This window comes from Salminus brasiliensis, chromosome 19 (assembly GCF_030463535.1).
Source record: "Salminus brasiliensis chromosome 19, fSalBra1.hap2, whole genome shotgun sequence".
Classification (NCBI taxonomy): Eukaryota; Metazoa; Chordata; class Actinopteri; order Characiformes; family Bryconidae; genus Salminus; species Salminus brasiliensis.
The window spans coordinates 16,554,357-16,568,846 of NC_132896.1; the positions used below are offsets into that span (position 1 = coordinate 16,554,357).

A 14,490-nucleotide genomic window follows, 5' to 3' on the forward strand; every position below is an offset into this window, starting at 1 on the left:
TAATTTATGCTTTCTTTTCTTAAAATCACACCAAGGGAAATATTTTATATTATTATACACGACCTAATCAAACCGAAACAACCCATCCAGCAAACAATATATATATATATACATATATAGCGCTGTAGTTAAAATGTTTTTTGAGCTTCCAGCAATTGACACACACCAATAACACAAAATAACACTGAAGTAGAATCCCAGGTGTGTGTGTGTGTGTGTGTGTGTGTGTTGAGACGTGAGCATAAACAGAACAAAAAGCTGCCTTTGGAGCAGAAGGCTTAAGGGCATCAGAGTGTGTGTTGAGGTCAGAGTCCAGAGCAGAGGATTAACTCTGCAGAGCATTTACTAGCCCGGGCATGGAGTGGCTCTTCCCAACCAGCTTACCACACCACCGCTTTACTGGGAAATTAGGCCTCACGGAGGAGGAGTGGTCTAATTTCGCTAGTCTTTGTTCTGAAGTACTGTAAAACATTACACACTCTTTACATTGGGGATTTACACATAGTTTAAGGTATTTTAAACTGTATAAAAGTTTAAGGTATAAAACTCAATTGAATCATGATAATATTGATAACAGTACATTTTCTCTATATAGTGTATTTCAGTTGTGGTAATCATGTTGGATTAATATCCTTTTATAAAGCCACTGGTTGGTAAACAGCCTGGTACTGTTGTAAATAGACAACCACTCCCTGCAATGCTGTCACCAGGACAGCACATGCTAATACGGCTGTATGTGTGTGTAAACAGTAGTAGTGCTGGTGGTAATTTCATATTTAATAAAAATGGTGGTTGGGTTTTTGTGCTAGAGGCACAATAAAGCCTATGGTGAGAGTTGTGTGTATTTAAACATCGACAAATCTAGAAACAAAAGGTGCCAGATAGGGTTCTTGGAGCGATGTTATAGAAGAACGATTTTTGGTTGTCTATAGAACCATGTTTGGGATTTGTGGAATTTGTAAACAATCTGTCAAAGGTTTTAAGAACCTTAACAAAGGGTTCCTCAGAACTCCAGCGGTATTAAAGGTCTGTATGAATGTATGAAGGCCTTCAGTGGCATCTGAACATGGCAGCCAGGTGTGTTGGATCTACAGGGTGGTGTATATCTCCAGACTCAGGATTGGGCAGCCCTGTTTTATCGGAACCCTGTTTTGACCTGTGACTTTCCAGCACCACAGTCATTTCAGTCATTTCACACTCATATTTCGAAATATTCATATCCGCTGAGCCCCGTTTTTGAGGCGTAAAGAAGAGCGCTGATGCTCAGCACAGAAAGCCTGTTATTAGTCAAGCAGAGGTGATTATTATGCTACAGCCAGAAGCTCCATCAGCCGCTCTGTACACTGAACCTGGCCAGGCCTGAAAGGAACGGCTGGATCATATTACACCCATCATTACACTGCACTAAACAAACCGGCAGCAGGTAAAAATAGCCCCCGCAACTGCCTTTGTTCCCCTCTAATGCAAAGCACAGGCCAAAAAGCTGGCATGTGTATGTGTGCCTCTGTATCAACACAGAGACAGGTGCCAGCAAGCTGAGCCTCCGTGCCAAAGCCGATCCCATTACTTATAGCGAAGGAGCACTGTTGATGGGCAAAATGTACTTTTGAGGAACTGGAGCATATCCTTTAAGTTATCCTCATCTGTGCTAAGAATAGGTCGGGCGAGTGCAGCTGTGGAGGGGACGCTAGGGAGCACAAGGTGAAGATGCTGAGTCACTGTTTCAGGAAGAAGCTGCCGTGTGTGGGGCTGCGAGGGAAGAAAGGCTGATGGGCTATTTCTGTTTCGATGCCCATTCGGGTACAGCACATTGTAATCTGACTGATTATACTGGCCTATATTGGATCGATTTACTTAAATTACTAAATTTAGGAGTGGGAACCATATTTTGGCCCACACTTCTATTCCTTATTTTTTTAAGAACATTTAATATTCACAGTAAATGTTTACATTTCCTAACTTTCACAGTAGTTGCAGTTTAGGAGAATAAAAAGGTAACATTGCTATTTTATTAATAGAAATAAAATTAAAATAATATAATAATTATTATTATTATAAAAAGAATAAATCCAAATTCATTTAAATGTGTAAACAGTAACAGGGTATAGAAAAGGTGCAGGCCTTACACATTTCCCTAAACTGCACAGCCAATACATTCAACAACAAGCAGATCCAGACAGTAAACATCAGATTGATCCAGACTGTGGATAAAAGCCTTACAGATAATCCTTGCAGAAGCACTATTCTAATAAACAGCATCAGCAGTGAACCAGCAGCAACCAGAGCAGGTGCTGCTTAAACGTGGACAGTATATGCATTAAGTACTCACGCTGCAGTGTGCTTTCTAGCTCGGAGCCAGCCTGCAGAAGACTGTAGTAGCCCTCCATGTCTTTCTGGGGCTGGTGAGGAGAGGCCGGGCCCATGCCCTAGCCAGAAAGCCAGGGAGATAATGCCTAGAAGCAGGGCCTGCCAGGCCCTCACATCCTCCAGTGCTCTGCTGCTGTTTCCCAAAACCAGGAAGAAGCTTGACTTCACTATGGCTGGCTCAGAGCTCCTCTTCTACCACCTCTGAAGTCCAAGTTCCAAGTCACCTTGAACAGGGCACCCGCAAAAGGTCCAGCACCTCACACCAACCCCCTGCCAGCGACGGTGGCGTCCAGGAAGCTACAATCACACACACACATATTTGCTGCCACTGCCAAGAGAGGTGATGCAATGGAGGCTGGTTCACCTTATACTAAACACACAAAGGGGAGGGGCAGAGAGGAGGAGGCTGCGAGGATGTCGTCCCGTCCAAACTGCAAAGACTTGTCCTCGATGTAAACCAATGCCAAGCCATAAAAGTCCCCTCCCTCTGCCTACAAACATCTCCCTCTCTCTCTCTCTCTCTCTGGCTGTCCCTGGCAGGGCGAGAGAGTGCGTCAGTGCTGCAGCTCAGTGGGAGGCTCAAGCTACTGGCACTCTGCCAAACTCCAGAGTTGCTCCAAACTCCTCCCACTCCTGCCCGCTCCTGGCTTCTCATTGGACAGCCTGGTCCAGAGGCAGTGGCCAAAACGCTCCCATACTGCTGTGCTGTCTCAGCTGCTGCCTCTGGCTTCTGCATGCTGCTAAAAGCCCACCTCTGATAGGTACGCTCCCATACACACCCTCTTAGAAAATGGTGAAAATGGTGAACTGATGATAAGAGGCAACATATACTGTATATATGAAGACAAAAACAAACATTCTCGTCTGAAACAGCCTGTAGTTTAGTTAGGGATGACCTAATCTGCCTTAAGGAGATAATTTAGCCACGCACAGGTGGATCCTTAGTGCTGTGAAACTAATCCAATAGCAGTAGTTAACTAATCCACAGGCTACTCTCACTACTTGCTAACAGTCATGGCCCATCGCAGGACTTATGCTGAACTTAGGGCTTTTAAAGTAGCTATTTTGAAGCCACCACATATGCATGCAGGGGTGCCGTATTAGGGGGAGGGGGTGTTGGTTGGAGTTAGGACGATCCTAAGGCCCTGTGATTGACGGGGACTGTAATAATGCATTTTGGCAAAATTGTTAGAAATGTGGGGCCTTTTTATGGGGTCAAACATCCTTGGCAGCATTCCCCTGTGTGCATGAATCAGTGATATATTCAATGGGAAAAACATTTAGGGGAAAAAAATTTCATATGCTGATATGGGGTCAAATATTAAAGCTAACATTTTTTGCTATTTTATTTTTCTTAAATATTGCGATTTTTAATACAGTATAAAAATGAACATCACAAAAAGGGAGGGGACTTTTATGGCTTGGCATTGGTTTACATTGAGGAAAAGTCTTTTTAATTGTATTCTGTAAAAAAAAAGAGGTAAAAATGGCTGTTAGGTGGCTGTTATATACATCTTTTACAGCTTCAAAAGAATGAAAAAGGCATATATCCTCTATTATTTCTTGCAAATTTGGCTCCCGTGCCACTGGCTGCAACACAAGTTGAAGAGGTTGGAAAGGTGTTCTTTTCATTTAATTCTGCAAACAAACTTTTGCTTACTGTGGCCAGAACGTTCTATTTCCAACTCAGAGGTGCCCAAATGTTTGCATGCCACTGTATAAACTTTAACAGGACAGTATTAGATGTAACATAGCATTGCTACTTAGGCTATAGATACACTTGTGGCTGTTTGGCCTTGCGTTCGCATAGACAGCCGGCTGTGTCAGGAATGTAACTGTTCGCACACTGGCCTATGTGCTGTATGCATTACTGGAGGCTTCCAGTAGAGGGCAGACCAGAGAACACTGACCATTTCCGATTTATTTAATGTAAATATGGCGACACTTAAAGGAGCTATTTTTAGATTTAGATTAGATTTTAGATTAGATTTTTCACAGTCACAGTGCACTGCCCTATACATTTCTGTGTGTATTGTACCTTGAGTACATGTAGTGTTCATTCACTGCGCATAAGAAGCTGTGACGTATGTCCACTTGAGGTGTTCTGCCAAGTTGTGCTACCTACAGTTGTGTTTAAAATAATTAATTTTAATTTTTTTTTTTTTGTAATTTTTAATTTTTAATTGTGTTTAAAAACATTAGTAAAGCAGAAAATCTTTTTTTTATTATTTCCATGCATGGGAACATTGCATACTGTTTTCCAAATCACAACATGAAGAAATGTATATAATTTTTAACTACTTTACAGAAAATAACAAAATAGCAAAAAAAAAAATAGCAGTGTCTGCATTTGTCTTTACAAACTCAAAATATGTACCCTTTTTTTTTTAGGATTTAGCATTCCTGTGAATCACTAACCTAATATTTAGTTGAATAATCACAGTTTTAGAACTGCTTCACATCTGTGTTGCATAGATTCAACCAACTTCTGGCACCTGTCAACTGGTATTCCAGTTGGGACTACATCCCACAATTCATTTGCATTTCTTGGTTTTGCTTCAGAAACGGCATCTTTGAGGTCACCCCACAAGTTTTCTATCGGATGAAGGTCAAGGGATTGGGCTGGGCACTCCATAACCTCAATTTTGTTGGACTGAAACCAAGATTTTGCTTGTTTACTGGTGTGTTTAGGGTCGTTGTCTTGTTGAAACACCCATTTCAAGGGCATTTACTCTTCAGCGTAAGGCAACATGACCTGTTCAAGTATTCTGATATATGCAAACTGGTCCATGATCCCAGGTATGTGGTAAATAGGCCCAGCACCATAGTAAGAGAAACATGCCCATATCAGGATGCTTGCACCACCACTGTCTTCAGAGTGTACTGTGGCTTGAATTCAGAGTTTGGGGGTCGTCTGACAAACTGTCTGCGTCTTGGACCCAAAAAGAACAATTTTACTTTCATCAGTCCACAATATGTTTCTCCATTTCTCTTTAGGCCAGTGTTCTTTGGCAAATTGCATCCGCTTCAGTACATGTCTTTTTTTAACAGTGGGACTTTATGGGGACTTCTTGCTAATAGATTAGCTTCACACAGGCGTCTTCTAACTGACACAGTACTCACAGGTAACTTGGGACTGTCTTTGATCATCCTGGAGCTGACCATTAGTTGAGCCTTTGCCATTCTGGCTATTCTTTGATCCATTCGAATGGTAGTCTTGCATTTTCTTCCACATCTCTTTGGTTTTGCTCTCCATTTTAAAGCATTGGAGATCATTTTGGCTGAACAGCCTATTATTGTCTGCACTTCTTTATAAGTTTTACCAATCAATAATCGAACGACCCATATTTCTCAGGCTTTCAAGGAAGAATACACGTACAGCATGTGCTGGCTTCACCCTTAAATAAGGGCCACCTGATTCACACCTGTTTCCTCACAGAATGATTGACCTCACTAATTGAACTCCACGCGATTATTTTGAACACACCCCTTTCAATTAATTATTCAAATACACAGACTCAAGAGCATGCATATCATGAATGCTGAGTCTGTTGGTTTTCTAAGAATCTACTGCACCAACTGGTACATTGTTTGTCATGTGGTAATATAATTTATACCAAAAATAGTGATTATCTGGTTAGTCATATTGGACTGCTATTATTTTGAACACAACTGTAGGTCTGACGACTATTAAGGGAGGATCTTTTGGAGGTTCTTCCATTTAAAACTGTGGAGGAATCTTTTAAGATGCTTTCATTATTCTTTAAAAAAAAAAAAAAAATTATTTAGAAGAAAAGGGTTCATTGAGGGGTCCTAAATGCACTTTAAGAAGTTTCTCCATAGTTTCAAACTGAAGAACCGCTAAAAGTTCCTCAAAGACAGTGTCTATATCTACACACACACACACACACACACATATATATATACATACACATACATATATATATATACACACACACACACACACACACACACACATATATATATATATATACTCCTGCTGCTGCATTTGCATTGTTATCTGACATTTTCTTCCCTAATATTTATTCCAGATGTGAGTAGCTCCTACCTTTCCTACCTTTCAGTTTCACATTGCATTGTGGGACAATATCGTCCTCCATAATCACACACACAAACCGACCGGTTCCTAGTATGTGTGTCATATATTAGTTAGTATTAGTTGATGTACCCTGTGTGTAAAACGCTCATTGTGGCCCATCTCTGCTCTCGTGGCTCACCGAATATGAAAAAGATGGTAAAGGTGTCTGAAGCGCTAAATGCAGAGACCAAATTTCTAAGGACGAGCACAATCGACGCAGGATGTGAGGCAGCCATCATGCGTACGCAAACACATAGCTAACAGCAAGCATATCTCTAGCCTAAGCCCTCTCAATAACAGGAACAGTCCATATACCCATAGAAATAATAGAATGTAACGTTGCTGAAATAATATAATGTTGTGAGCTGTTCTCTCCTTCAGAAATGATGTGCTATCCACATTGCAAGTCAAACCTTCCACCTGGTAAATATATGATTAGGTTTGCTTAAGATATATCTTGAAGATCAGCTTGGTTAACTGTCAGTAAGTCATATAAACACTAGTACACTAGTTCATGAGCACAGTGAAAGCCAGGGGCTTTTCTACACTGCTGGTTGTACTGTAGCATTTATCGGCAGACTATTCTAAACTGGAATAGTTGCACCCATTGCTGATACAGATGTGCAAATGCACACACACAGTTTCTGTAAAGAAGCATTGCCAAAAGAGTAGGGCTCTCTAGAACAGATCAACATGAACCTACTGGCACCCTGCCTAACACCTAATGCCAGGCGTGGGACAGAGGGGTATAAAGCCCCCCCAGTATTGAGCTGTGGAGCAGTGGAACTGTTATCTGGAATGATGATGCTTCATCCAATACGTTTGGGATGAGTTGGGGTCATCCAACATCCTGACCTCACCAACAAATCTTTACAGCATTGCTTCAAAATCTAGTAGAAAGCTATAGAGATATATGCAGACAATATCTCAACTATAAAATATATACGGATATTATTTTATATTATTCAACTGTTCTGCTTTTATTGTAAACAAGTCTAAAGGCAGTCGGCCTCAACACAAAGGACCTCAATAGAACAGATAGAGCACAACAGTCCAATACAAAGCTGAACTGACAGATAACGAGAAAGAGGCCAACTGTAAATCCTGCTTACAGACAACACTGATGGGTCTATTGAGCACGAAGACAGAGCAATCAAGATGCTCTCTGCATCGCTCTCTTGCTACAACTGTCACTCACTCACTCTCTTGTCTCTCCCTCTTGCTTCCTGGCTCTTGAGCCAACCGCTGTCAATATGCAGGAGTTTCCCCACAGCTTCTAGGACAGGTGGGATGTCTGGTAGTGTTAAATACTTGCCATCTACTGCTAACACTGTGCTGAGAACCGTTGAGTCCGGCGTACAGCTGGACTTCATGAAAAACATAAAAAGTGTAATAGTGTTCAAAGGAAGTGTGCTGTGGCATTACGGGAAATGTAGTGCCTGGAGTAAATCAGCACAATTACAAAGTTTGCAGTACCAAACCATGAAGGTTCAAATGAAGGGAAACTGTATCTTACTACGCCTGTGCTGGGCAAGGGAATCCGCTGGAGAAAGCAAAACCCAGACAACAGCAGTCTCTTTGCTTTGAAAATCATTTTATTACATAAAGAATTTTCAGACTGGTCTTAAAGAGGTACATTCAGGTCAGAAGGCCGGAACCTGAGGGTCCGGATAGAGGGTCCTGACACAGGCCGAGTGTTTACAGCACTGCCCTGACACTGCCCCACTCTCCACACTCAGGCAGCCTTATGCACCTTTTTTTTTTTTGTTTTTTTTTGTTGGGGGGGCGTTTTCATTTTCTTACAAAACAGTGTCTCGAAAAAAGGTTGCATTAAAAATACAATCAATGTTTTTTCTTTCTTTTTTTTTTTTACAGGCAAACATGAGAATCCAATAATTATCATAAGCTTTGAAAATAGCATCTCTGATGTCATTTAAAGGTCTGTTGGGGTATTTGAAATACTGCAGGCAGGTCCCCTTCACCCCTCTCCTCTTTGAGCTGAATATACACACAGGCACACACACACGACGGCACCTAATGCTGTATAACGTGTGTGCATGTGGGTCATGGCTCAGGTTAATGATGGTGTCACCACGCATCAGTATAAATTATTAATAAAAAAAAAAAGAAAAAAAAAGAAAAAAAAAGAAGCAATAATATTTATTATGATAAGAATTAACTTCAACATTGCTGCCATACAGTTGGGTAACCTTACCCAGACAGTGTTAAATAAATCTTTTAGGGAGATAAATATGGATCCAGAATAGAGCTATGTATTCTACATATATTCTCATCTGAAAAATAATGGTTTATGATAGAATCTGTGGATCTGAGAGTACTCAGAGGCTAACAGAGTTGGGCTTAAGATGCTTGGCATCATGACACAGTCAGAGGTCTTACACACAACTGCTCCCACAGCTAACCACACACACACACACATACATACATACATACATACAAAACCCACACACAGTCCCTTCGGTTTAAGCTGGAACAGAGTGCAATGCCTTTCGGAGCCAAAGGATTATTTAAAAAAAAACAAACAAACAAAAAAAAACATTCACAAAACATGCCAGAAACTGCAGTTCTTCATGCCCACTTTGGGCTACTAGCAGATACAAATAAACAGAAATGGTCAAATAGCATTCATTAAAGGGATTACTGAGATCAGACCGCATGCACCATTCCAGCCTTAAACCTGCCGAGTGACGAGTGAAACAGTGATCCAAGAGCAGTCCGGGCCGGATCGGCCGAGCGTCTGGCATTAGACAGGCAAAAAAAAAAAAAAAAAAAAAAAAATTGTCAAATTGGCACGAGCTGATCATTTTCAACGCTAAAAAAAGATTCATGTGATAAAAATATAACCTTTGTGAGTAAAATTACACATCACAATAAATATGTTGAATAGAATCACGCAGTCAAAGACAACAAAAATCATTAATGATTCAAAGTAGAAAGTGATTGAAAAGTTGGCGTATAGAAATGGAATGTAAGAAGAAGCACAAAGAAGGAAATAAAAAGGGATCGAGGGGGATTTGCCCGTGATGGGGGGGAAAGACGAATACTATGCTAACCGTAGTACCAACCACACTGGCATCTACGTAACCCAACCCCCCCCCTCCAAAAACCCCAAAAAACACCTCACAGTGGCACTAACTCCGGTGTCCAGGAGCTCTGGAATTGGCACTTTATAGGTTACCACAACCCTCCCCACCTCACTAATTCTTGGACAGCGAACAATGATTCGAGCAGTTGCCTCAAAGAAGCAGTGTGCATTCTACGCGTGCTTAAGTGCATGCTGTACGCATGTGCCATCGACAGTGAGCATTGGGACAGAACATCAAGCGATATAAATAATATACATGTCATTGCAAGTGCAGGGATTACACACAACCCTACGTCTCAATATCACATACTGGTTAACCTCAGCTATCTTCCAGCACTGGGGACATCAATATGAAGTATCCCCATACAAAAGCACACACTCACACACGTGTGCCACATCACACTCATCCAGGACTGGATATGAAGAACAAACCTTTTTTTATTTTTATTTTTTTTTTGGCTTCCAGCAAACACGTCACACAAGATATACATCTAACTCCTATTCAGTAATCTGATGTCCGAACGGATCCCTGCATCATCAGAAAGTAAGATTATCAAAAACTCTCACGTGTGAACTAAAGAAAACAGTTATGTCACGCGCAGACATGCACGACGGGTGAAACCATCCAAACCCAGCTCAGCCCAACACTGGACCAACTTGGACACACAGCATGTTGTACCCATAGGGTTCAGGGCTGTCAGTGCAGCATTTTACAGAGAGCTCACAATCAAAAGCTCGAAAATCACAGAACTCTTAGACTACGGTTTGGGCTTGGGCCATTTCTGATCACAAAGGGGAGAACAATTACTGCCAACGAAACCAGGAACGGAAACTGCTACGATGGTCGAGGAGCGTGGTGTGAGCTTCTCTCATGCTAAGGAATTTGCCTCAGGCTACAGTTCCAGTAGGCTGACTGGAAGAAGGGGAGGATGGTCGGTCATATGCCTAGGCTATGGACGGGTCATGGAAGGTCATGGTCAAAAAAAAAAAAAAAAAAAAAAAAAAAAAGACATGCTGTGAGGGCCAGCGACATAATATGTTTGAATGAAGTCATGCTACAGGGAGAGGGAGACATAAAAAAAAACTAAAAGAAACAGAGGGCTGGCACACTGCTGGATCTGTGCCAGTTTTCCCTCTCTTTCTCTTCCTCTTCTTCTTCTTCTTCTTCTTCTTCTTTTCCTTGCCAGCTGCTCATTTGGTCTTTCCCATTTTCTTGATTTTCTCGTCTGTTTTTGACCAGGCAGCAGGAAAAGCAGCCAGCTTGGCTGACACTTGATGTCCTGTCAGCAGCGTCTACCCCAGGCTTGTCTGTGTCCTTCAGTAGAGCTCGTTCAGATGCTTGTAGGACAATGGGGTGACTGCAGATATCTGTAGTGAGACAGTAGAACCCAGTATTCACACGCATTCGACTCAATTGCATTCAAAATAATGACACATTTGGTACTGCAGATCAGACATACTAAACAGAAATCAGGCTAATAACTCGCATGTTAGGGCTGGCCCGAATCATCTGAATATTTCAGTATATATTCGTTCAGATTTGTGACAATTTCCAGTGGAATGCTTCCTCCAGAAAATTGGCAATTAGTTAACAATAAGCAAGTTAGTAAAGACATTTAAACATAGAACCGGTTTAGTCCTGGCTTTAACATGCGCTCTTAGTGACTGGAACACATTCAGATTTCACTTGTCCGCGGGGCTGTTTACACCTGGCTTATGATCCGATTACCCGAAACACTCAAACCGCATTCGGAGGTCGTCGGAGATGGATCTGTGTGTGAAGGGAGTGAGTTGTCTGTGATTCCGTCAGCCAAGCGGAAATAAGTCTATGGTAAAAAACTTTAAAAAGCCCAATAATAATTGGGCTTCTCTTTCCATTATGCGCTATCACCCTAGTTTGGGAGTTTGCTCCCTTGTGGTTTAAATAGTCTGTTGCCTTTTTGATCAAGCTGTTACGGGAATGTAAGAAACATCTACTATTATTCTACGGTGTTGTAGCACACTCACCGTTCCTCTAAACTGTTCACAGTTTCTCAGAGCAGGACAGTTTTAATGAGGAACATGTGCTTTTTACGCTGGAAAGTAACATCAGATCTCATCTGGTCACACTGGAGACGCATTTTAATGATGAGTGTGAACAGAATCCAGTCAAAGTGTATCCAGATAAATAAACGGATATAAAAAACATGGTAAAGCCCGGTGTGAACGGGCCCAAAAACAAATGGTCAAACTCACATTCATTATTTTTTGGCTATTGTTTTGACTGCTGAATAAAGTTGAGTGCACCCACACGTGAGCTAACTGGTTTAGCTGATTCCTATTGCTAAGATATGAACAGCTGTACGTATATATGAATTTAAACTATATTAATAACACACTGATCTAACTGCAGAGTGGCAAATCTCAAAAGATGAGTAATGAATTTAAAAGATTTACCTCTTTAACTGGGTCATCTGTGCTACAGAGGTAAGTCTATTTGTTTAGCATTACATAACATTACAGCACACTGCTGTTGCCAAAAAATTTTTTTGCCGTTAATTTTTTTTGTTTCCTCTATGGTTTAAACCTTATAGCTGCTCTGTATATTGTGTAAATAATTCTGAGTAAACAGACCAATAGAAATGCTCTCTAATTTTACATTATGTTATATATTCCATTTAAAGTTAAGGATAGCCACCATATTCTGTCTCTGGGCATCGTTGGTGACATTATAATAAGTGATGTACAAACGTGTAAACCATTAAGGAGCGTACTTAAATTATGGCTAATTATTAAATGTAGATAATTAAATATTCCAGTGCTTGTTCCAGTGCCTATAAAGCGCTGCTCTGGCCAGCCCTAATATCAATTACATAAAAAAGAGCTTAACTTAAGAAGATAAATATCAGCATTCGGCCCAAAGGTTTCTCAATAGCACCCCAAATCAAAAGTGGCGTTTTCAAATTCTTCAGCAGGTTTAGATCAGGTTAGGGTGATAGTGATTGGAGCACTGTTGATTTTGTTAGTGCAGCAGCCTGTGGCACTGAGAGCAGGTCATTGGCTGAGTGGGTGAGGGGAGCTGTTGCACCCCCATCACTTTACCTGGCCGAATGAAGGAGGGAGCCCTCTGACAGCTGAGAAGAACAGAAAAGTGGGTTTAATACTGGTGAGTTGGTGACGCTCTGCACCTGAATTTTGCCATCTAGCACCATCCACACATTCACAGCAGGCAAAAGGCATCACACAGCAGCCACGCGTTCAGCATGCAGGGCACAAAGCGTCGGTTAAAGGTCCAATTGTTTGTGACCAAGAACAACACACTGACAAGGTCAAGGCAGGGTAAGTATTACATGGAATGAACATACAGCACAGGCTGACAAGTACAACACAAAAAAAGGACAAACGCTACATTACAACCACAATCACGGTCACAACACCATGGAGACGAAAAACAGCAGCAGACAAATCTATAACAAAGTAAATAAAAGCATGACACAAACCACCCATACACATTTAGACACACACTCTCTCAAACACACACATACACATACACACGCTCACACAGATAAAGCCCTAACGACAAAAAGGATTCCCCAGACCAACATGGCTGCACAGGGTTTAGTCAATTAAATGCAGGCCGAATCATCGTAAATTTCAAAGAGCACATGCAAGGGCTTTATGAGAGCGGAATATTCCCTAGGAGGCTGAAAGGAACATTGGTGGTTTGCCTGAAGCTGATTTCATTTGATATCCCACCTCGAATACCAGGCAACAAGCCTTATTATTATTACTTACTAATATTCAGACCACTAAGCACCTCAATTAGGGCTGTCACTGTAGATTACGTTAGGAACTGAGTAATATTCTGTCCTTGTAATAGGTTTTCAAAGAATAGGAAATTAAAATAGCTTCTCGAGGATTAAAACAAACACAGTGTACAAATACTTTATGTAAACAAAACATAAAACATAAATGCATGCAAATCTCTCCATATCTACCCATCTATCTATCTCTCTATATCTATCCATCTATCTATCTTTTTATATCTACCCCTATCTCTATATCTGACCATCTTTATACATCTACCCATCTCTCTAGATCTACCATCTATATATCTTTCTAGATCTACCAATCTCTCTATCTTTCTATATCTTCCCATCTCCCTATCTCTACCCATCTATCTATCTTTCTAGATCTACCCATCTACCTATCTTTCTAGATCTACCCATCTATCTATATCTACCCCTCTATCGATCCTTCTAGATCTACCCATCTATCTATATCTACCCCTCTATCGATCCTTCTAGATCTACCCATCTATCTATATCTACCCCTCTATCTATCTTTCTAGATCTACCCCTCTCTCTAGATCTAGCCCTCTATTTATCTTTCTAGATCTACCCATCTCTCTATCTTTCTAGATCTACCCATCTCTCTATCTTTCTAGATCTACCCATCTCTCTATCTTTCTAGATCTACCCATCTCCCTATCTCTACCCATCTATCCATCTTTCTAGATCTACCCATCTATCCATCTTTCTAGATCTACCCATCTATCCATCTTTCTAGATCTACCCATCTATCCATCTTTCTAGATCTACCCATCTATCTATATCTACCCCTCTATCTATCTTTCTAGATCTACCCATCTCTATATCTACCCCTCTATCTATTTTTCTAGATCTACCCATCTCTCTATATCTACCCCTTTATCTATCTTTCTAGCTCTACCCATCTATCTATCTTTCTAGATCTACTCATCTCTCTATATCTACCCCTCTATCTTTCTAGATCTACCCATCTCTCTATATCTACCTCTCTATCTATCTTACTATATCTACCTATCTCTCTATATCTACCCATCTATCTATCTTTTTAGATCTACCCATCTACCCATCTCTGTATATCTACCCATCTCTCTAGATCTAGATCATCATTT

The 14,490-nt window shown here is 41.0% G+C and overlaps 2 protein-coding genes across 7 annotated transcripts in view; both read right to left on the reverse strand.

Annotated features, from left to right (window-relative positions):
• Window positions 1-2,867, reverse strand: part of mcf2a (MCF.2 cell line derived transforming sequence a) — a 51,087-nt gene extending 48,220 nt beyond the window's left edge. For both annotated transcript variants that reach the window (XM_072662914.1, XM_072662915.1), the window contains exon 1: window positions 2,330-2,867. In XM_072662914.1, the coding sequence (XP_072519015.1) occupies window positions 2,330-2,423 (94 nt within the window). In that variant the 5' untranslated portion in view covers window positions 2,424-2,867. The remainder of the gene's footprint in view (window positions 1-2,329) is intronic.
• A 5,174-nt stretch (window positions 2,868-8,041) lies between these two features.
• The window catches only part of atp11c (ATPase phospholipid transporting 11C), a 69,986-nt gene continuing 63,537 nt past the window's right edge, over window positions 8,042-14,490 (reverse strand). For 2 of the 5 annotated variants that reach the window (XM_072664315.1, XM_072664312.1), the window contains one exon: window positions 8,042-10,940. In XM_072664315.1, coding sequence (XP_072520416.1) covers window positions 10,890-10,940 — 51 coding nt within the window. In that variant the 3' untranslated portion in view covers window positions 8,042-10,889. Of the gene's footprint in view, window positions 10,941-12,653; window positions 12,686-14,490 lie in introns of all 5 variants that reach the window. The other 3 variants (XM_072664314.1, XM_072664311.1, XM_072664313.1) reach the window with 3 other exon arrangements.